Below are 20,860 nucleotides of genomic sequence, written 5' to 3' on the forward strand. Positions count from 1 at the left end.
ATTGAGGATGTAAGGCATGTGTACATGTAGGAAGAGAGGAAAGTGGTTGGTTCTCAGTGAATGTTGGTTTGCAGCAGGGGTGCGTGATGTCTCCATGGTTGTTTAATTTGTTTATGGATGGGGTTGTTAGGGAGTTGAATGCAAGAGTTTTGGAAAGAGGCCCAAGTATGCAGTCTGTTGTGGATGAGAGAGCTTGGGAAGTGAGTCAGTTGTTGTTCGCTGATGATACAGCACTGGTGGCTGATTCTAGTGAGAAACTGCAGAAGCTGGTGACTGAGTTTGGTAAAGTGTGGTGAAATAAGAAAGATGAGAGTAAATGTGAATAAGAGCAAGGTTATTAGGTACAGTAGGGTTGAGGGACAAGTCAATTGGGAGATAAGTTTGAATGGAGAAAAGCTGGTGGAGGTGAAGTGTTTTAGATATCTGGGAGTGGATTTGGCAGCGGATGGAACCATGGAAGCGGAAGTGAATCATAGGGTGGGGGAGGGGGCAAAAGTTCTGGGAGCGCTGAAAAATGTGTGGAAGTTGGGAACATTATCTTGGAAACGAAAAAGGGGTATGTTTGAAGGAATAGTGGTTCCAACAATGTTATACGGTTGCGAGGCGTGGGCTATAGAGTTGTGCGGAGGAGGGTGGATGTGCTGAAAATGAGGTGTTTGAGAACAATATGTGGTGTGAGGTGGTTTCATCGAGTAAGTAATGAAAGATGTGTGGTAATGAAAAGTGTGGTTGAGAAAGCAGAAGAGGGTGTTTTGAAATGCCCTGGTGACATGGAGAGAATGAGTGAGGAAAGATTGACAAAGAGGATATATGTGTCAGAGGTGGAGGGAATGAGGAAAAGTGGGAGACCAAATTGGAGGTGGAAAGATGGAGTGAAAAAGATTCTGAGTGATCGGGGCCTGAACATGCAGGAGGGTAAAAGGTGTGCACAGAATTGAGTGAATTGGAATGATGTGGTATACTGGGGTTGATGTGCTGTCAATGGATTGAACCAGGGTATGTGAAGCGTCTGGGGTAAACCATGGAAAGTTCTGTGGGGCCTGGATGTGGAAAGGAAGCTGTGGTTTCGGTGCATTATACATGACAGCTAGAGACTGAGTGTGAACGAATGTGGCCTCTGTTGTCTTTTCCTAGTGCTATCTCACGCACGTGCGGAGGGGAGGGGGTTTTCATTTCATGTGTGGCGCGGTGGCGACAGGAATGAATAAGGGCAGACAGTATGAATTATGTACTTGTGTATATATGTATATGTCTGTGTGTGTATATATATGTATACGTTGAGATCTATAGGTATGTATATGTACGTGTGTGGACGTGTATGTACATGTGTATGTGGGTGGGTTGGGCCATTCTTTCATCTGTTTCCTTGCCCTACCTTGCTATGGCGGGAGACAACGACAAAGTATAATATAATGAATATATAATATCTATATGCATTTCACCAATCATGAGGCACTTCACCATGAGCCATACATACATTGAATATCCTCATCAACCAGTCAAGAACACAGTTAACCCCATTTTTAATAAATTCCACTGCAATACCATCCAAACCCGCCACCTTACTGGCTTTCATCTTCCCTAAGCTTTCACTACCTCTTCTCTGTTTACCAAATAATTCTCCCTGACTCTCTCACTTCACACACCACTTTGACCAAAACACCCTATACCCTAAATCTACCACTCTATCATCTAACACATTCAACAAACCATCTTCTCACATCACCACTAATTGTTATTACCTCCACATTAGACCCTTTCACCAATGTTCCCATTTGTTCTCTTGTCTTATGCACTTTATTTACCTGATCATTATCTTGTGGAGGCAAAGGTGAAGATTTGTAGAGGTTTTCAGAAAAGAAGACAGAATGTTGGGGTGAAGAGAGTGCTGAGAGTAAGTGAGTTTGGGAAGGAGACTTGTGTGAGGAAGTACCAGGAGAGACTGAGTGCAGAATGGAAAAAGGTGAGAGTAAAGGACGTTAGGGGAGTGGGGGAAGAATGGAATGTATTTAGGGAAGCAGTGATGGTTTGCGCAAAAGATGCTTGTGGCATGAGAAGCATGGGAGGTGGGCAGAGTAGAAAGGGTAGTGAGTGGTGGGATGAAGAAGTAAGATTATTGGTAAAAGAGAAGAGAGAGGCTTTTGGATGAGTTTTGCAGGGAAATAGTGCAAATGACTGGGAGGTGTATAAAAAAAGAGGAAGGAGGTCAATAGAAAGGTGTAAGAGGTGAAAAAGAGAGCAAATGAGAGTTGGGGTGAGACAGTATCATTAAATCTTAGGGAGAATAAAAAGATGTTTTGGAAGGAGGTAAATAAAGTGTGTAAGACAAGAGAAGAAATGGGAACATTGGTGAAGGGGGCTAATGGGGAGGTGGTAACAAGTAGTGGTGATGTGACAAGATGGAGTGAGTATTTTGATGGTTTGTTGAATGTGTTTGATGATAGAGTGGCAGATATAGGGTGTTTTGGACAAGGTAGTGTGGGAAGTGAGAGGGTTAGGGAGAATGGTTTGGTAAGCAGAGAAGAGGTAGTAAAAGCTTTGGGAAAGATGAAAGCTGGCAAGGCAGCGGCTTTGGATGGTATCGCAGTGGATATTTAATGTATGTATGACTCATGGAGAGGTGCCTGAGGATTGGCGGAATGCATGCATAGTGCCATTGTACAAAGGCAAAGGGGATAAAGGTGAGTGCTTAAATTCCAGAGGTATAAGTTTGTTGAGTATTCATGGGAAATTATATAGAAGGGTATTAACTGAGAGGGTGAAGGCATGTACAGAGCATCAGATTGGGGAAGAGCAGTGTGGTTTCAGAAGTGGTAGAGGATGTGTGGAGCAGGTGTTTGCTTTGAAGAATGTATGTGAGAAATACTTAGAAAAGCAAATGGATTTGTATGTAACATTCATGGATCTGGAGAAGGCATATGATAGACTTGATAGGGATGCTCTGTGGAAGGTTTTAAGATAGTATGGTGTGGGAGGCAAGTTGTTGGAAGAAGTGAAAAGTTTTTATCGAGGATGAAAAGCATGTGTGTGAGTGGGAAGAGAAGAAAGTGATTGGTTCTCAGTGAATGTCGGTTTGCAGCAGGGGTGCTTGATGTCTCCATGGTTGTTTAATTTGTTTATGGATGGGGTTGTTAGGGAGGCGAATGCAAGAGTTTTGGAGAGAGGGGCAAGTATGCAGTTGGTTGAGGATGAGAGAGCTTGGGAAGTGAGTCAGTTGTTGTTCGCTGATGATGTTCGGGTGAGAAACTGGAGAAGCTGGTGACTGAGTCTGGTAAAGTGTTTGAAAGAAGAAAGCTGAGTGTAAATGTGAATAAGAGCAAGGTTATTAGGTACAGTAGGGTTGAGAGACAAGTCAATTGGGAGGTAAGTTTGAATGAAGAATAACTGGAGGAAGTGAAGTGTTTTAGATATCTGAGATTGGATTTGGCAGCGGATGGAACCATGGAAGCAGAAGTGGTCACAGGTTGGGGGAGGGGGCGAAAGTTCTGGGAGCATTCAAAAATGTATGGAAGGCGAAAACATTATCTCGGAAAGCAAAAATAGGTAAGTTTGAAGGAATTGTGGTTCCAACAATGTTATATGGTTGCGAGGCGTGGGCTATAGATGGAGTTGTGCAGAGGAGGGTGGATGTTTTGGAAATGAGATGTTTGAGGACAATATGTGGTGTGAGGTGGTTTGATTGAGTAAGTAATGAAAGGGTAAGAGAGATGTGTGGTAATGAAAAGAGAATGAGTGAGGAAAGATTGACAAAGAGGATATATGTGTCAGAGATGTAGGGAACGAGGAGAAGTGGGAGACGAAACTGGGGGTGGAAAGATGGAGTGAAAAAGATTTTGAGCGATCAGGGCCTGAACATACAGGAGGGTGAAAGGTATGCAAGGAATAGAGTGAATTGGAATGATGTGGTATACCGGGGTTGACGTGCTGTCAATGGATTGAACCAGGGCATGTGAAGCGTCTGGGTTAAACCATGAAAAGTTTTGTCGGGCCTGGATGTGGTAAGGGAGCTGTGGTTTCGGTGCATTATTACATGACAGCTAGAGACTGAGTGTGAATGAATGTGACCTTTGTTGTCTTTTCCTAGCACTACCTCGCACACATGAGGGGGGAGGGGGTTGTTATTTCATGTGTGGCGAGGTGGCGATGGCAATGAATAAAGGCAGACTATGAATTATGTACATGTGTATATATGTATATGTCTGTGTGTGTATATATATGTATATGTTGAGATGTATAGGTATGTATATTTTGCGTGTGTGGACGTGTATGTATATACATGTGTATGTGGGTGGGTTGGGCCATTGTTTCATCTGTTTCCTTGCGCTACCTCCCTAATGTGGGAGACAGCGACAAAGCAAAATAAAAAAAAATATAAAAAATTAAAAAAAAAATAAAAATATATTTTTTTATTTTTATTTTGCTTTGTCGCCGTCTCCCGCGTTTGCGAGGTAGCGCAAGGAAACAGACGAAAGAAATGGCCCAACCCACCCCCATACACAATGTACACACACACGCAAATATACATACCTATACATCTCAATGTACACATATATATACACACACAGACACATCCATATATACCCATGCACACAATTCACACTGTCTGCCCCTATTCATTCCCATCGCCACCTCGCCACACATGGAATACCATCCCCCTCTCCCCTCATGTGTGCGAGGTAGCACTAGGAAAAGACAAACAAAGGTCCCATTCGTTCACACTCAGTCTCTAGCTGTCACGCAATAATGCCCGAAACCACAGCTCCCTTTCCACATCCAGGCCCCACACAACTTTCCATGGTTTACCCCAGACGCTTCACATGCCCTGATTCAATCCACTGACAGCACGTCAACCCTGGTATACCACATCAATCCAATTCACTCTATTACTTGCCCGCCTTTCACCCTCCTGCACATTCAGGCCCCGATAACACAAAATCTTTTTCACTCCATCTTTCCACCTCCAATTTGGTCTCCCACTTCTCCTCGTTCCCTCCACCTCCGACACATATATCCTCTTGGTCAATCTTTCCTCACTCATTCTCTCCGTATATATAATATATATATATATATATATATATATATATATATATATATATATATATATATATATATATATATATATATTTTTTTTTTTTTTTTCATACTAGTCGCCATTTCCTGCAATAGCGAGGTAGCGTTAAGAACCAAGGACTGGGCTATTCCTTCAAACAAAGCCATTTTTGCTTTCGGAGATAATGTTCTCAACTTCCACACATTCTTCAAGGCTCCCAGGATTTTCGCCCCCTCCCCCACCCTATGATTCACTTCCGCTTCCATGGTTCCATCCGCTGCCAGATCCACTCCTAGATATCTAAAACACTTTACTTCCTCCACTTTTTCTCCATTCAAACTTACCTCCCAATTGACTTGACCCTCAACCCTACTGTACCTAATAACCTTGCTCTTATTCACATTTACTCTTAACTTTCTTCTTTCACACACTTTACCAAACTCAGTCACCAGCTTCTGCAGTTTCTCACATGAATCAACCACCAGCGCTGTATCATCAGCGAACAACAACTAACTCACTTCCCAAGCTCTCTCATCCCCAACAGACTTCATACTTGCCCCTCTTTCCAAAACTCTTGCATTCACCTCCCTAACAACCCCATCCATAAACAAATTAAACAACCATGGAGACATCACACACCCCTGCCGCAAACCTACATTCACTGAGAACCAATCACTTTCCTCTCTTCCTACACGACACGTACACATGCCATACATCCTCGATAAAAACTTTTCACTGCTTCTAACAACTTGCCTCCCACACCATATATTCTTAGTAACTTCCAAATAGCATCTCTATCAACTCTATCATATGCCTTCTCCAGATCCATAAATGCTACATACAAATCCATTTGCTTTTCTAAGTATTTCTCACATACAGTACTCAAAGCAAACACCTGATCCACACATCCTCTACCACTTCTGAAACCACACTGCTCTTCCCCAATCTGATGCTCTGTACATGCCTTCACCCTCTCAATCAATACCCTCCCATATAATTTACCAGGAATACTCAACAAACTTATACCTCTGTAATTTGAGCACTCACTCTTATCCCCTTTGCCTTTATACAATGGCACGATGCATGCATTCCACCAATCCTCAGGCACCTCACCATGAATCATACATACAGTAAATAACCTTACCATCCAGTCAACAAAACAGTCACCCCCTTTTTTAATAAATTCCACTGCAATACCATCCAAACCTGCTGCCTTGCCGGCTTTCATCCTCCGCAAAGCTTTTACTACCTCTTCTCTGTTTACCAAATCACTCAACCTAACCCTCTCACTTTGCACACCACCTCGACCAAAACACCCTATATCTGCCACTCTATCATCAAACACGTTCAACAAACCTTCAAAATACTCACTCCATCTCCTTCTCACATCACCACTACTTGTTATCACCTCCCCATTAGCCCCCTTCCTTGAAGTTCCCATTTGCTCCATTGTCTTACGCACTTTATTTACCTCCTTCCAGAACATCTTTTTATTTTCCCTAAAATTTAATGATACTCTCTCACCCCAACTCTCATTTGCCCTCTTTTTCACCTCTTCCACCTTTCTCTTGACCTCCTGTCACTTTCTTTTATACATCACCCACTCATTTGCATTTTTTTCCCGCAAAAATCGTCCAAATGCCTCTCTCTTCTCTTTCACTAATAATCTTACTTCTTCATCCCACCACTCACTACCCTTTCTAATCAACCCACCTCCCACGCTTCTCATGCCACAAGCATCTTTTGCGCAAGCCATCACTGCTTCCCTAAATACATCCCATTCCTCCCCCACTCCCCTTACCTCCTTTGTTCTCACCTTTTTCCATTCTGTACTTAGTCTCTCCTGGTACTTCCTCACACAAGTCTCCTTCCCAAGCTCACTTACTCTCACTGCCCTCTTCCCCCCAACATTCTCTCTTCTTTTCTGAAAACCCATACAAATCTTCACCTTCGCCTCCACACACTCAGCACATTAACATCCAAAAGTCTCTCTTTCGCGTGCCTGTCAATTAACACGTAATCCAATAACGCTCTCAGGCCATCTCTCCTACTTACATACGTATACTTATGTATATCTCGCTTTTTAAACCAGGTATTCCCAACCACCAGTCCTTTTTCAGCACATAAATCTACAAGCTCTTCACCATTTCCATTTACAACACTGAACACCCCATGTATGCCAATTATTCCCTCAACTGCCACATTACTCACCTTTGCATTCAAATCACCCATCACTATAACCCGGTCTTGTGCATCAAAACCACTAACACACTCATTCAGCTGCTCCCAAAATACTTGCCTCTCATGATCTTTCTTCTCATGCCCAGGTGCATATGCACCACTAATCACCCATCTCTCTCCATCAACTTTCAGTTTTACCCATATTAATCTAGAATTTACTTTCTTACATTCTATCACATACTCCCACAACTCTTGTTTCAGGAGTAGTGCTACTCCTACCCTTGCTCTTGTCCTCTCACTAACCCCTGATTTTACTCCCAAAACATTCCCAAACCACTCTTCCCCTTTACCCTTGAGCTTCGTTTCACTCAGAGCCAAAACATCCAGGTTCCTTTCCTCAAACATACTATATATATATATATATATATATATATATATATATATATATATATATATATATATAGATATATAGATATAGATATATAGATATATACTCTTTTTTGTGTGTGCAGGTTTAATAAACAATAAATCTTGCATAATGACAGCAAGTCCACTTGAAACTCAGGCCTTCCTCCCACACTTTTTAGTGTGTTGTGCTGAACACATAACAAAGTGATACTGAATGAAATATACTTCTAAAAGATTTTTTTTATGAGAATATCTTTGAATGTGGTGTGAGGTGGTTTGATCGAGTGAGTGATGATGGGGTAAGAGAGATGTGTGGTTGAGAGAGCAGAAGAGGATGTTTTGAAATGGTTTGGTCACCTGGAGAGAATGAGTAAGGACAGACTGACCAAGGGGATATATATGTGTGTCGGAGGTGGAGGGAGCGGGGAGAGGTGGGAGACCAGATTGGAGGTGGAAAGATGGAGTGAAGAAGATTTTGAGTGGTCGGGGCCTGAACATGCAGGAGGGTGAAGGGCATGCAAGGAATAGAGTGAATTGGAGCGATGTGGTATGCCAGGGTCGGCGTGCTGTCGGTGGATTGAACCGGGGCATGTGGGGTGTCTGGGGTGAGCCATGGAAGGTTCTGTAGGGCCTGGATGTGGAAAGGGTGCTGTGGTTTCGGTGCATTATTACATGACAGCTGGAGACTGAGTGTGAGCGAATGTGGCCTCTGTTGTCTTTTCCTAGCGCTACCTCACACACATGAATGGGGAGGAGGTTGTTATTCCATGTGTGGCGGGGTGGCGATGGGAATGAATAAGGGCAGATAGTATGAATTATGTACATGTGTATGTATGTATATGTCTGTGTGTGTATATATATGTATACATTGAGATGTATAGGTATGTTTGCGTGTGTGGACTTGTATGTATATACATGTGTATGTGGGTGGGTTGGGCCATTCTTTCGTCTGTTTCCTTGCGCTACCTCGCTAACGCGGGAGACAGCGACAAAGCAAAATAATAAACATATATATATCCCTGGGGATTGGGGAGAAAGAATACTTCCCACGTATTCCCTGCGTGTCGTAGAAGGCGACTAAAAGGGGAGGGAGCGGGGGGGGCTGGAAATCCTCCCCTCTCTTTTTTTTTAATTTTCCAAAAGAAGGAACAGAGAAGGGGGCCAGGTGAGCATATTCCCTCAAAGGCCCAGTCCTCTGTTCTTAACGCTACCTCGCTATTGCGGGAAATGGCGAATAGTATAAAAAAAAAAAATCTTTGAATTTCTGAGGTTAAATTCGTTTTATTATACATGATAAATTGGAGATTCACAGTATTGGAAAGAACATGTAACTGAGGTGTTAAAGCGATGAAAATATGAAAAGTTGACAAATTCACTCTAGAAAAAAGTACAGAAATGAGGCAGGCTTACTGTAATGAAGCCAACTTTGACTTTTCCTTCTCTTGGTTAGATAGTCTGTATCAGCATTGGTAGATTTAACTGACATAATTTTTTTTTCATTGGAGGGTTCAGTCATGGACAAAAGTCCACATCAAGGCTGGGCCTTAATTGAAATATAGAGAGGATCATCATAGGAAAAAAGAGGAGACAAGGGAAAGTTTTTAAGAATTTGGAGGAAGAGAAAAACCATTCTTTTAAGATGTGCCAGGTCATAGTTACTGGGAAAGACATGAGAAGGTAGAGAGTTCCAAAGCTTCATGGTGCAAGGAAAGAGGCAGTTATCATAACGACCTATTTGTGAGTTGCCAGTGGCCACCCAGTAATCATGTTACTCAGCACCTTGCCAAGTATTGCATGGTCTATCTAGTGGTGGGGGCACACAAGCAGCCAGCTCTCAGGAGCAAAAACCAAAGTAATACCTATAGAAGAGGGAAACTCAACCAACATTGCTGTGTAGGACAAAAGGGTCAAGTTTGGAAGTTAGCCTGAGAGAGTTTATAAGATGGACCCCTTCTGATTCAACTCTGTCAAGTAAGGATGCAGAATCACCCGAGCTGTGATAGCAAAACTTTAAACAGGGATGAATCTATCCTTTGTATAAACGAAGCACCTGTTCTGAAGAAGGAAACTCCCGGTTTCTTGAACACATACTTGGCTATTTCTGTAATGCAGGATTTCTAAGAAAGAGTAGATGTTACAGTAACACCAAATATGTTCATTGAGTTGAGAGGTGGAATTATAGAACTGCCAAAGGAGAGACGAGACTTGTGAGGAGTTTTCGACACAGAGATGGGTAGAAACTGGGTCTTGGAGTGGAGGCATTTAACTAGATTTTGTTTAACCCACTGAGATATCCTGTCCAAGTCTGAGTTTATTGAGGAAACTGTGTCAAGATGAGATGCAAATCGAATCAGAGAAGTGGGAGGATCAGAAATGAAGGATGTGGATGAATGCAGTGTAGAGTTGTCATTGTATGAGCACATTTGCTTGCCTGTAGAAGAGAGGAAATCATTGATAAAAAGGAGAAAAAGTGTAGGGGACAGGACAGAACCTTGAGAGACACCGCTGTTGATGGAGAAAATGAAGGAAGGCTCTATCAACAACCACAGAGACAGATCAGCTGAAGAGGAAGCTAGATGTGAAAGAGCAAAGTGAGGGAGAGAAGCCTAAAGAGGGGAACTTCATGATGAGAACCTGATGCCATATCCAGTCAAAAGCTTTAGATATGTCAAAGGCAACTACATAAGACTCCCCAAAATCTTCCAGGGATGATGACTAGACAAGAGTAAACTAGGAAAGAATATTACCAGTGGATCTTGCCTTATGGAAGCTATACTGATGATCAAAAAGAGGACTGAGATTTAAGGTGTTTAAGGATATGGGAGTTGAGGAGGGATTCAAAGACTTTGGAAATGGCAGATGCCAAAGCAATAGGACAACAGTCAGAGGGGGCAGAACAGTCACCTTCCTTGGGGATGGGATGTATCAATGCATGCTTCCAAGAAGAATTAAGTTTTGGTTTTTAAATAGTAACAGAACGGATGAGCAAGCAACTGATGCAAGTTCAGGGGCAAACTCAGTACCCAGAGAAGGAAGCCATCAGGAACATAAACCTTGCTTGTGTCTACAGAGAGAAGTGCTTTTCTAACAGTCCAAAAAGAGATTATGGGAAGGGGCATAGGATTAGTAAATGAATATCAAGGGACGAAGGAATATTAGAATCATCCAAGGTGGAGTTAAAGGAAAAACAAGAGAGACAACCACAGTACTGACAGAATGAGAAAGAGAAGGAAAGTTAGGACAGAAGTTGTTAGAGATGCCCTTAGCTAAAGACCAGAAGGACCTATCACTGGATGATGAGAAGATGTCATCACACTTACTTTGAATAAAGGAATGCTTTACCTAATGGATAACATACTTGCAATGATTATGGAATGTTATGAAACTAAATGGGAGTCAGAGGAAGGAGAGTTTTTCCAAGCCTGACATGCCTGAATGGCCTCTGAACAGGAACGGTTCAGCCAAGGATTGGAAGAAGAGTTCGTCTTGGAGGAAGAGAGGACAAATGCTTTCATTCTCATAAGAGACAGAAGCATCATCAAATAAGAGACAGTAATTTACCCAAGGAAAGTCAGAAAAGAAGTTATGCAAATTATTCCAGTCAGGTTTGGTGAGGTGCCAATGTATACACTTAGAAGGGGCTACCCTTAAAATAGATACATTTTTGAAAGTGCAATGAGATGAAGCAATTGGGGACAAGATTGTGTAGTTACAGCAGGAGTGACTTAATGTGAAAAACAGATCCAGAATATGATGAGAGTGATCACATCGGTCTGGGATATGGGTTAGATGGAAGATAATTTGCTCCTTCATCCATATGGGGGAATTCAATCTTTCCCTGTGTTGCAAATCTTTCAAAGTAGAGTATCTCAGCTTGCAGGTGAGTTGTATAAACAGAAATCAAAGAATACACATGTTAACAGGGTAACTAAAGTATTGTTTCTTCCGTTACAGAGAAATCAGAAAAAAGTAAATTTCTTTACCAAACCTGCTTTCAATCAAGACATCTTGCCAGAAGAGATAAATCCTTTGAAGTTCTTCCTTCCTACCTTTCTCAACTTTACACACTTATCACTAACTTTCATTTGAGATTGCATCTATCCACCACTGATTAGAGAAATATGTTCTAGTGGAATCAAGAGTAAAATCTTTGCAACCATTTCTAAACAAGACATCCTAGACAAATCTGTTCTCCAATGTGGGTGTTACTGAGGTGATTATCAAGTGATAAATGGCTAGTGTACTGTAAAATCTTCACATCCAAGTGATATTTTTTCAATGAATATATGATTTGTAAATTGATTTTTATGTTGATGTACGACAGGCTTTAAAAGAGTAAATAATTCAACAGATAAAATGTTCTAATATGTAATTAGTGTAGATTTCTGCTTCTTAAAATTACTCCAGTTTTCATAAGTGTAAGCACCTTTAAAATATGTCCAAATCCATCACAACTCTGTAACTATTCAATGTAATTAGTTCATCCATTTTGGAAGTGGACAAAGTGTACTGAGAAAAATGACAATCAAAGTATTAAGGAACTGAGTCACAATAATCTGTATAAAAAGACTGTTGAACACTTATGTTGTCAAAGCACAATCTTGAAAACATTTGCTCACCCTTACCTGGAGTAATCTACAGAGATCCTCTACCCCCACAACCCAGGCTTTGCCCAGGCTGCTGGAAACTGACAACAAATAATGAACCTACTCATGAGTCAAGTGCCACCACAGTGTGGGTTTTCCCTAAAACAACAGTCGGATTTGTTGTCCTTTACTGTACATACCATTTACAAAAATATTCAAAAGTCTCATGCAGTTGATAAAAAACAAGGGGAGAAGTATTCCTGGGGATAGGGGAGAATTATCCCTGGGGATAGGGGAGAAATATCCCTGGGGATTGGGGAGAAAGAACACTTCCCACGCATTCCTCACGTGTCGTAGAAGGCGACAAAAGGGGACAGAGGCAGGGGGCTAGAAACCTTCCCCTCCGTGTATTTTAACTTCCTAAAAGGGGAAACAGAAAAAGGGGTCACGCGGGGAGTGCTCATCCTCCTCGAAGGCTCAGATTGGGGTGGCTAAATGTGTGTGGATGTAACCAAGATGAGAAAAAAGGAGAGATAGGTAGTATGTTTGAGGAAAGGAACCTAGATGTTCTGGCTCTGAGTGAAACGAAACTCAAGGGTACAGGGGAAGAGTGGTTTGGGAATGTACTGGGAAAAAAGTCAGGGGTTAGTGAGAAGACAAGAGCAAGGGAAGGAGTAGCATTACTCCTAAAACAGGTGTGGTGGGAGTATGTGATAGAATGTAAGAAAGTGAACTCTAGATTGATATGGGTAAAACTGAAAGTGGATGGAGAGAGATGGGTGATTATTGGTGCCTATGCACCTGGGTATGAGAAGAAAGATCATGAGAGGCAAGTGTTTTGGGAGCAGCTGAGTGAGTGTGTTAGTAGTTTTGATGCACGAGACTGGGTTATAGTGATGGGAGATTTGAATGCAAAAGTGAGTAATGTGGCAGTTGAGGGAATAATTGGTGTACATGGGGTGTTCAATGATGTAAATGGAAATGGTGAAGAGCTTGTAGATTTGTGCGCTGAAAAAGGATTGGTGATTAGGAATACCTGGTTTAAAAAGAGAGATATACATAAGTATACGTATGTAAGTAGGGAGATGGCCAGAGAGCGTTATTGGATTACGTGTTAATTGATAGGCATGCAAAAGAGAGACTTTTGGATGTTAATGTGCTGAGAGGTGCAACTGGAGCGATGTCTGATCATTATCTTGTGGAGGTGAAGGTGAAGATTTGTAGAGGTTTTCAGAAAGGAAGAGAGAATGTTGGGGTGAAGAGAGTGGTGAGAGTAAGTGAGCTTGGAAAGGAGACTTGTGTGAGGAAGTGAGCTTGGGAAGGAGACTTGTGTGAGGAAGTACCAGGACAGACTGAGTACAGAATGGAAAAAGGTGAGAACAAAGGACGTTACGGGAGTGGGGGAGGAATGGGATGTATTTAGGGAAGCAGTGATGGCTTGCGCAAAAGATGCTTCTGGCATGAGAAGCGTGGGAGGTGGGTAGATTAGAAAGGGTAGTGAGTGGTGGGATGAAGAAGTAAGATTATTAGTGAAAGAGAAGAGAGAGGCATTTGGACAATTTTTGCAAGGAAATAATGCAAATGACTGGGAGATGTATAAATGAAGGAGGCAGGAGGTCAAGAGAAAGGTGCAAGAGGTGAAAAAGAGGACAAATGAGAGGTGAGGTGAGAGAGTATCATAAAAAATTTAGGGAGAATAAAAAGATGTTTTGGAAGGAGGTAAATAAAGTGCACAAGACAAGGGAACAAATGGGAACATCAGTGAAGGAGGCTAATGGGGAGGTGATAACAAGAAGTGGTGATGTGAGAAGGATGTGGAGAGAGTATTTTGAAGGTTTTTGAATGTGTTTGATGACAGAGTGGCAGATATAGGGTGTTTTGTTCAAGGTGGTGTGGAAAGTGAGAAGGTTAGGGAGAAAGATTTGGTAAACAGAGAAGAGGTAGTCAAAGCTTTGCGGAAGATGAAAGCTGTCAAGGCAGCGGGTTTGGATGGTATTGCAGTGGAATCTATTAAAATAGGGGGTGACTGTTGTTGACTGGTTGGTAAGGCTATTAAATGTATGTATGACTCAGGTGAGATGCCTTAGGATTGTACAAAGGCAAAGGGGATAAAGGTGAGTGCTCGAATTACAGAGGTATAAGTTTGTTGAGTATTCCTGGGAAATTACATGGGAGGGTATTGATTGAGAGGGTGAAAGCATGTACAGAGCATCAGATTGGGGAAGAGCAGTGTGGTTTCAGAAGTGGTAGAGGATGTATGGATCAGACAAGGGAAGAATGTATGTGAGAAATACTTAGAAAAGCAATTGGATTTGTATGTAGCATTTATGGGTCTGGAGAAGGCATATGACAGAGTGATAGAGATGCTCTGTGGAAGGTTTTTAAGAATATATGGTGTGGGAGGCAAATTGTTAAAAGCAGTGAAAAATTTTTATCGAGAATGTAAGGCATGTGGACGAGTAGGAAGAGGGGAAAGTGATTGGTTATCAGTGAATGTCGGTTTGCGGCAGGGGTGCGTGATGTCTCCATGGTTGTTTAATTTGTTTATGGATGGGGTTCATAGGGAGGTGAATGCAAGAGTTTTGGATAGAGGGGCAAGTACGCAATCTGTTGTGAATGAGAGAGCTTGGGAAGTGAGTCAGTTGTTGTTCACTGATGATACAGTGCTGGTGGCTGATTCATGTGAGAAACTGCAGAAGCTGGTGACTGAGTTTGGTAAAGTGTGTGAAAGAAGAAAGCTGAGAGTAAATGTGAATAAGAGCAAGGTTATTAGGTACAGTAGGGTTGAGGGACTAGTCAATTGGGAGGTAAGTTTGAATGGAGAAAAACTGGAGGAAGTAAAGTGTTTTAGATATCTGGGAGTGGATTTGGCAGTGGATGGAACCATGGAAGCGGATATGAATCATAGGGTGGGGGAGGAGGCGAAAATTCTGGGACGTTGAAAAATGTGTGGAAGGCGAGAACATTATCTTGGAAAGCAAAAATGGGTATGTTTAAAGGAATAGTGGTTCCAACAGTGATATATGGTTACGAGGCTGGGCTATAGATAGAGTTGTGCGGAGGAGGGAGGATGTGCTGGAAATGAGATGCTTGAGGACATATGTGGTGTGAGGTGGTTTGATCGAGTAAGTTATGAAAGGGTAAGAGAGATGTGTGGAAATAAAAAGAGTGTGGTTGAGAGAGCAGGAGAGGGTGTTTTGAAATGGTTTGGTCACATGGAGAGAATGAGTGAGGAAAGATTGACAAAGAGGATATATGTGTCAGAGGTGGAGGGAACAAGGAAAAGTGGGAGGCCAAATTGGAGGTGGAAAGATGGAGTGAAAAAGATTTTGAGTGACTGGGGCCTGAACATCCAGGAGGGTGAAAGGCGTGCAAGGAATAGAATGAATTAGAACGATGTGGTATACCGGGGTCGATGTGCTGTCAATGGACTGAACCAGGGCAATTGAAGCGTCTGGGGTAAACCATGGAAACTTCTGTGGGGTCTGGATGTGGAAAGGGAGCTGCAGTTTCGGTGCATTATACATGAGAGCTAGAGACTGAGTGTGAACGAATGTGGCCTTTGTTGTCTTTTCCTAGTGCTACCTCGCGCACATGTGGGGGGAGGGGGTTGTTATTTCATGTGTGGCAGAATGGCAACGGGAATGAATAAGGGCAGACAGTATGTATTATGCACATGTGTATATATGTATATGTCTGTGTTTGTATACATATGTAAACGTTGAGATGTATAAGTATGTATATGTGCGTGTGTGTACGTGTATGTATATATATGTGTATGTGGGTGGGTTGGGCCATTTTTCGTTTGTTTCCTTCCGCTACCTCGCTAACGCGGGAGACAGCGACAAACTATAATAATACTAAAAAAATGTGCGTGTATGTATATACATGTGTATGTGAGTGGGTTGGGCCATTCTTTCGTCTGTTTCCTTGCATTACCTCACTAATGCGGGAGACAGCAACAAAGTATAATAAATAAAATAAATAATTAACTCACAAATAATACAGAAACAACTCTGTTCAAATAAAATTCGATAATTAATCCACGAATGCTTTGCTTCCTTTACAATTTTTCTCGCTCGATGTTTTATGCATAACATTTCATGGAATTACTGATTAACAATATTATACATTTAAAGTCCACATTGAGGTACCATGTGTAAAAATAAATGAACCAAATTCCATCATAGTGACATAAAGGGTATAAGTAGAGGGGATGACAATGTTCTTATGTTACAAATAAGGCATGATGGTATAGAAACAGGCATGATGGTATAGAAACTAAAAAAGGTGAGAATGTAGGTGACTATGTAAATGTGTTTATTCATTGTAATGTTTGCTAAACTCTTCAGGGACCACTATGCTTGATATACATGGAAATGAATTTTCTTTATTATTCTCAACAGACTAGTAAAGATAAATACACCTGTGATTCCAGATTTCTTATGTGTAAGCTTGAAATACTCCTTACCTGTCTAAGTACCAATAATATTGAGTTATCTTTCAAAACAGGCTGATGCAGAAGATTTCGCACTGCAACCCTCCAGCTGATTTCCCAACCTCCCCACATACTGCAGCGCTCCAGCTTGAAGATGTGTCTGTGGATAACAGTTCAGTCACAGTGGTTGGCTGAAGAACCAATACAAACTAATCATGTTACCAACATGAAAAAATAAAGAAGAGTGATGAACATTTTAGTGACTGACTTTGGAGATAGATTCATCAAATAAATCAGTAAGTATAAGTTGTTATAAGGTAGGAATTCAATTAATCTTAATGCAGTGCAGTATCTCCCATTTTTTACAAAGTTGTAGATCACTGTAGCAACTGGCCAACTGTTATGATCCTACACCTTTGGCATGAGTAATCCACAGACCATCAGAGGGCTGTACACTGTTCAAGTTAATTTGAACATCTATTTGTAAAGGACTACAGGTGTTTTGAGGAGGTGGACACATTGAAAATCTATAAATGTTGGTACAAACACAATTATATTAAACAGACAGATCATTCATTCCCTCTAATACTTGAGAATGCATGACAGAGAACTTAATAATAGGTAGTATTAACAAACATTATTATAGATAACATTATATATACTTGGGTTCAAAACCTACAGCAGAAAACCTCAGACTAGCTATCACATACAAATATAAGAAAATTATTATAGATACCTGTATTACCAAAAGATTAATATATCCTAAAATAAGTGGTTTTATTTTTGCATCGAAGTTCTTAATCTAACTCTCAAAATTATTCTAAATTCAAGATTTTGTAATTAAATCATTTGTATTACTCATAGACAGGTGTACTGGGCTAGAACAGGATCTATCTGTTCCAGATTTCCATGCTGCCTTTGACCTCAATCCAAGTCAATCTGAATCTCTAAAGGAAAATCCAGAAAGGCATGGCTATATCCTAAAATTTTTCATATGATCTGTCTATTTAATTCAAAGTTTTCATTCTTTCTAATTATGAAACACATGTACTTGGTTTATGGCTTACTGACTGCTAGCCAACTAATTGCATCATAACAAGCATGGCAGGTTTTTGGCTTATGACTGCTAGCCAACTAATTGCATCATAACGAGCATGGCATTCCTATTTCAGGTGACACTTCTGTAGCTTGTGGTGGAGTTAAAATAAATATAAACTTCTTGCTTTTATGATGGTTGGCTTCCCTTTAATGTTTTAGAACAGAAAGTACAGCAGTTGAAAATGAGAGGTGGCTAATCTGTTAAATCTGACTAAATCTATCATAATCTTTTACACGCCTATCAGTTAACACATAATCTAATAATACCCTTAGACCATCTCTCTACTCGCATACATATGCTTATGTATGTCTCTCTTTTCAAACCAGGTATTCCCAGTTGCCAATCATTCTTCAGCATAAAAATCCACAAGCTCTTCACCATTTTCATTCATAGCACTGAATACCCCATGTACACCAATTATACCCTCAACTACCACATTACTCACCTTCGCATTTATATCATACCTGGTCTTGTGCACTAAAGCTGCTGACACACTTGATCAGCTGCTCCCAAAACACTTGCCCCTCATGATCTTTCTTCTCATGACCAGGTGCATAAGCACCAATAAGCACCCATCTCTCTCCATCCACTTTCAATTTTACCCACATCAATCAAGAATTTACTTTCTTGCACTCTATCACACACTCCCACAAATCCTGCTTCAGGAGTAGCGAAACTTCCTCCATATATCTTCACTTCTCACCAGTCCCTGACTTTACTCCCAAGATTTTTGCCAAACCATTCTTCCCCTTTACCCTTGAACTTTGTTTCACTCACAGCCTGAACATCCAGGTTTCTTTCCTCAAACATACTACCTGTCTCTCCTTTCTTCTCATCTTGGTTACATCCACACACTAAGACACCCCAGTCTGAGTATTTGAGGAGGATGAGCACTCCCCAGTTGACTCCTTCTGTTTCCTCTTTTAGAAACTGCAGTACAAGAAGGTGAGGGTTTCCAGCCCCTGCTCCCACGCCATTTAGTCACCTATGACACGCGTGGAATATGTGGGAAGTATTCTTTCTCCCCTATCCCCAGGAATGGATGAGGGCAAGCATGAATATGTACATGTGTATATATGTAATGTCCGGATATGTACATGTATATGTATGTGTATGTTGATATGTATATATATACATATGTGGGCATTTATGTATATATATATATATATATATATATATATATATATATATATATATATATATATATATATATATATATATATATATATATATATATTTTTTTTTTTTTTTTTTCATACTATTCGCTATTTCCCGCGATAGCGAGGTAGCGTTAAGAACAGAGGACTGGGCCTTTGAGGGAATATCCTCACCTGGACCTCTTCTCTGTTCCTTCTTTTGGAAAATTAAAAAAAAAAAAAAAAAAGAAAAAAAAAAAAAAAAAACGAGAGGGGAGGATTTCCAGCCCCCCGCTCCCTTCCCTTTTAGTCGCCTTCTACGACACGCAGGGAATACGTGGGAAGTATTCTTTCTCCCCTATCCCCAGGGAATATATATATATATATATATATATATATATATATATATATATATATATATATATATATATATATATATATATATATATATATATATGTAAGTAGGAGAGATGGCCAGGGAGCGTTATTGGATTACGTGTTAATTGACAGGCGCACGAAAGAGAGACTTTTGGATGTTAATGTGCTGAGAGGTGCAACTGGAGGGATGTCTGATCATTATCTTGCAGAGGCGAAGGTGAAGATTTGTATGGGTTTTCAGAAAAGAAGAGTGAATGTTGGGGTGAAGAGGGTGGTGAGAGTAAGTGAACTTGGGAAGGAGACTTGTGTGAGGAAGTACCAGGAGAGACTGAGTACAGAATGGAAAAAGGTGAGAACAAAGGAGGTAAGGGGAGTGGGGGAGGAATGGGATGTATTTAGGGAAGCAGTGATGGCTTGCGCAAAAGATGCTTGTGGCATGAGAAGCGTGGGAGGTGGGTTGATTAGAAAGGGTAGTGAGTGGTGGGATGAAGAAGTAAGGTTATTAGTGAAAGAGAAGAGAGAGGCATTTGGATGATTTTTGCAAGGAAAAAATGCAAATGAGTGTGAGATGTATAAAAGAAAGAGACAGGAGGTCAAGAGAAAGGGGCAAGAGGTGAAAAAGAAGGCAAATGAGAGTTGGGGTGAGAGAGTATCATTAAATTTAAGGGAGAATAAAAAGATGTTTTGGAAGGTGGTAAATAAAGTGCGTAAGACAAGGGAGCAAATGGGAACTTCAGTGAAGGGGGCTAATGGGGAGGTGATAACAAGTAGTGGTGATGTGAGAAGGAGATGGGGTGAGTATTTTGAAGGTTTGTTGAATGTGTTTGATGATAGAGTGGCATATATAGGGTGTTTTGGTCGAGGTGGTGTGCAAAGTGAGAGGGTTAGGGAAAATGATTTGGTAAACAGAGAAGAGGTAGTAAAAGCTTTGCGGAAGATGAAAGCCGGCAAGGCAGCAGGTTTGGATGGTATTGCAGTGGAATTTATTAAAAAAAAGGGGGTGACTGTATTGTTGACTGCTTGATAAGGTTATTTAATGTATGTATGATTCATGGTTTTCCCTGGGGATAGGGGAGAAAGAATACTTCCCACGTATTCCCTGCGTGTCGTAAAAGGCGACTAAAAGGGAAGGGAGCGGGGGGCTGGAAATCCTCCCCTCTCGTTTTTTTTTTTTTTTTTTTTTTTCCAAAAGAAGGAACAGAGAAGAGGTCCAGGTGAGGATATTCCCTCAAAGGCCCAGTCCTCTGTTCTTAACGCTACCTCGCTATCGCGGGAAATAGCAAATAGTATGAAAAAAAAAAATATATATATATATATATATATATTTGGGAGCGGGTGGCTGGAAATCCTCCCCTCTCGTTTTTTTCAATTTTCCAAATGAAGGAACAGAGAAGGGGGCCAGGTGAGGATGTTCCCTCAAAGGCCCATTCCTCTGTTCTTAACGCTACCTCGCTGACGTGGGAAATGGCGAATAGTACGAAAGAAAGAAAGATATATATATTTATTTATTTGCTTTCGCTTTGTCGCTGTCTCCCGCGTTAGCGAGGTAGCGCAAGGAAACAGACGAAAGAATGGCCCAACCCG

At 41.1% G+C, this 20,860-nt stretch overlaps 1 protein-coding gene across 1 annotated transcript in view; it reads right to left on the minus strand.

Moving 5' to 3' along the window:
- LOC139764960 (intermembrane lipid transfer protein VPS13A-like) overlaps positions 1 to 20,860 on the minus strand; it is a 1,504,808-nt gene that overhangs the window by 24,956 nt on the left and 1,458,992 nt on the right. Inside the window, 1 exon segment of the mRNA XM_071692018.1 lies at positions 16,697 to 16,823. Within this exon segment, the coding sequence (XP_071548119.1) occupies positions 16,697 to 16,823 (127 nt within the window).

The sequence above is a fragment of the Panulirus ornatus genome, chromosome 52, assembly GCF_036320965.1.
Source record: "Panulirus ornatus isolate Po-2019 chromosome 52, ASM3632096v1, whole genome shotgun sequence".
Lineage (NCBI taxonomy): Eukaryota > Metazoa > Arthropoda > Malacostraca > Decapoda > Palinuridae > Panulirus > Panulirus ornatus.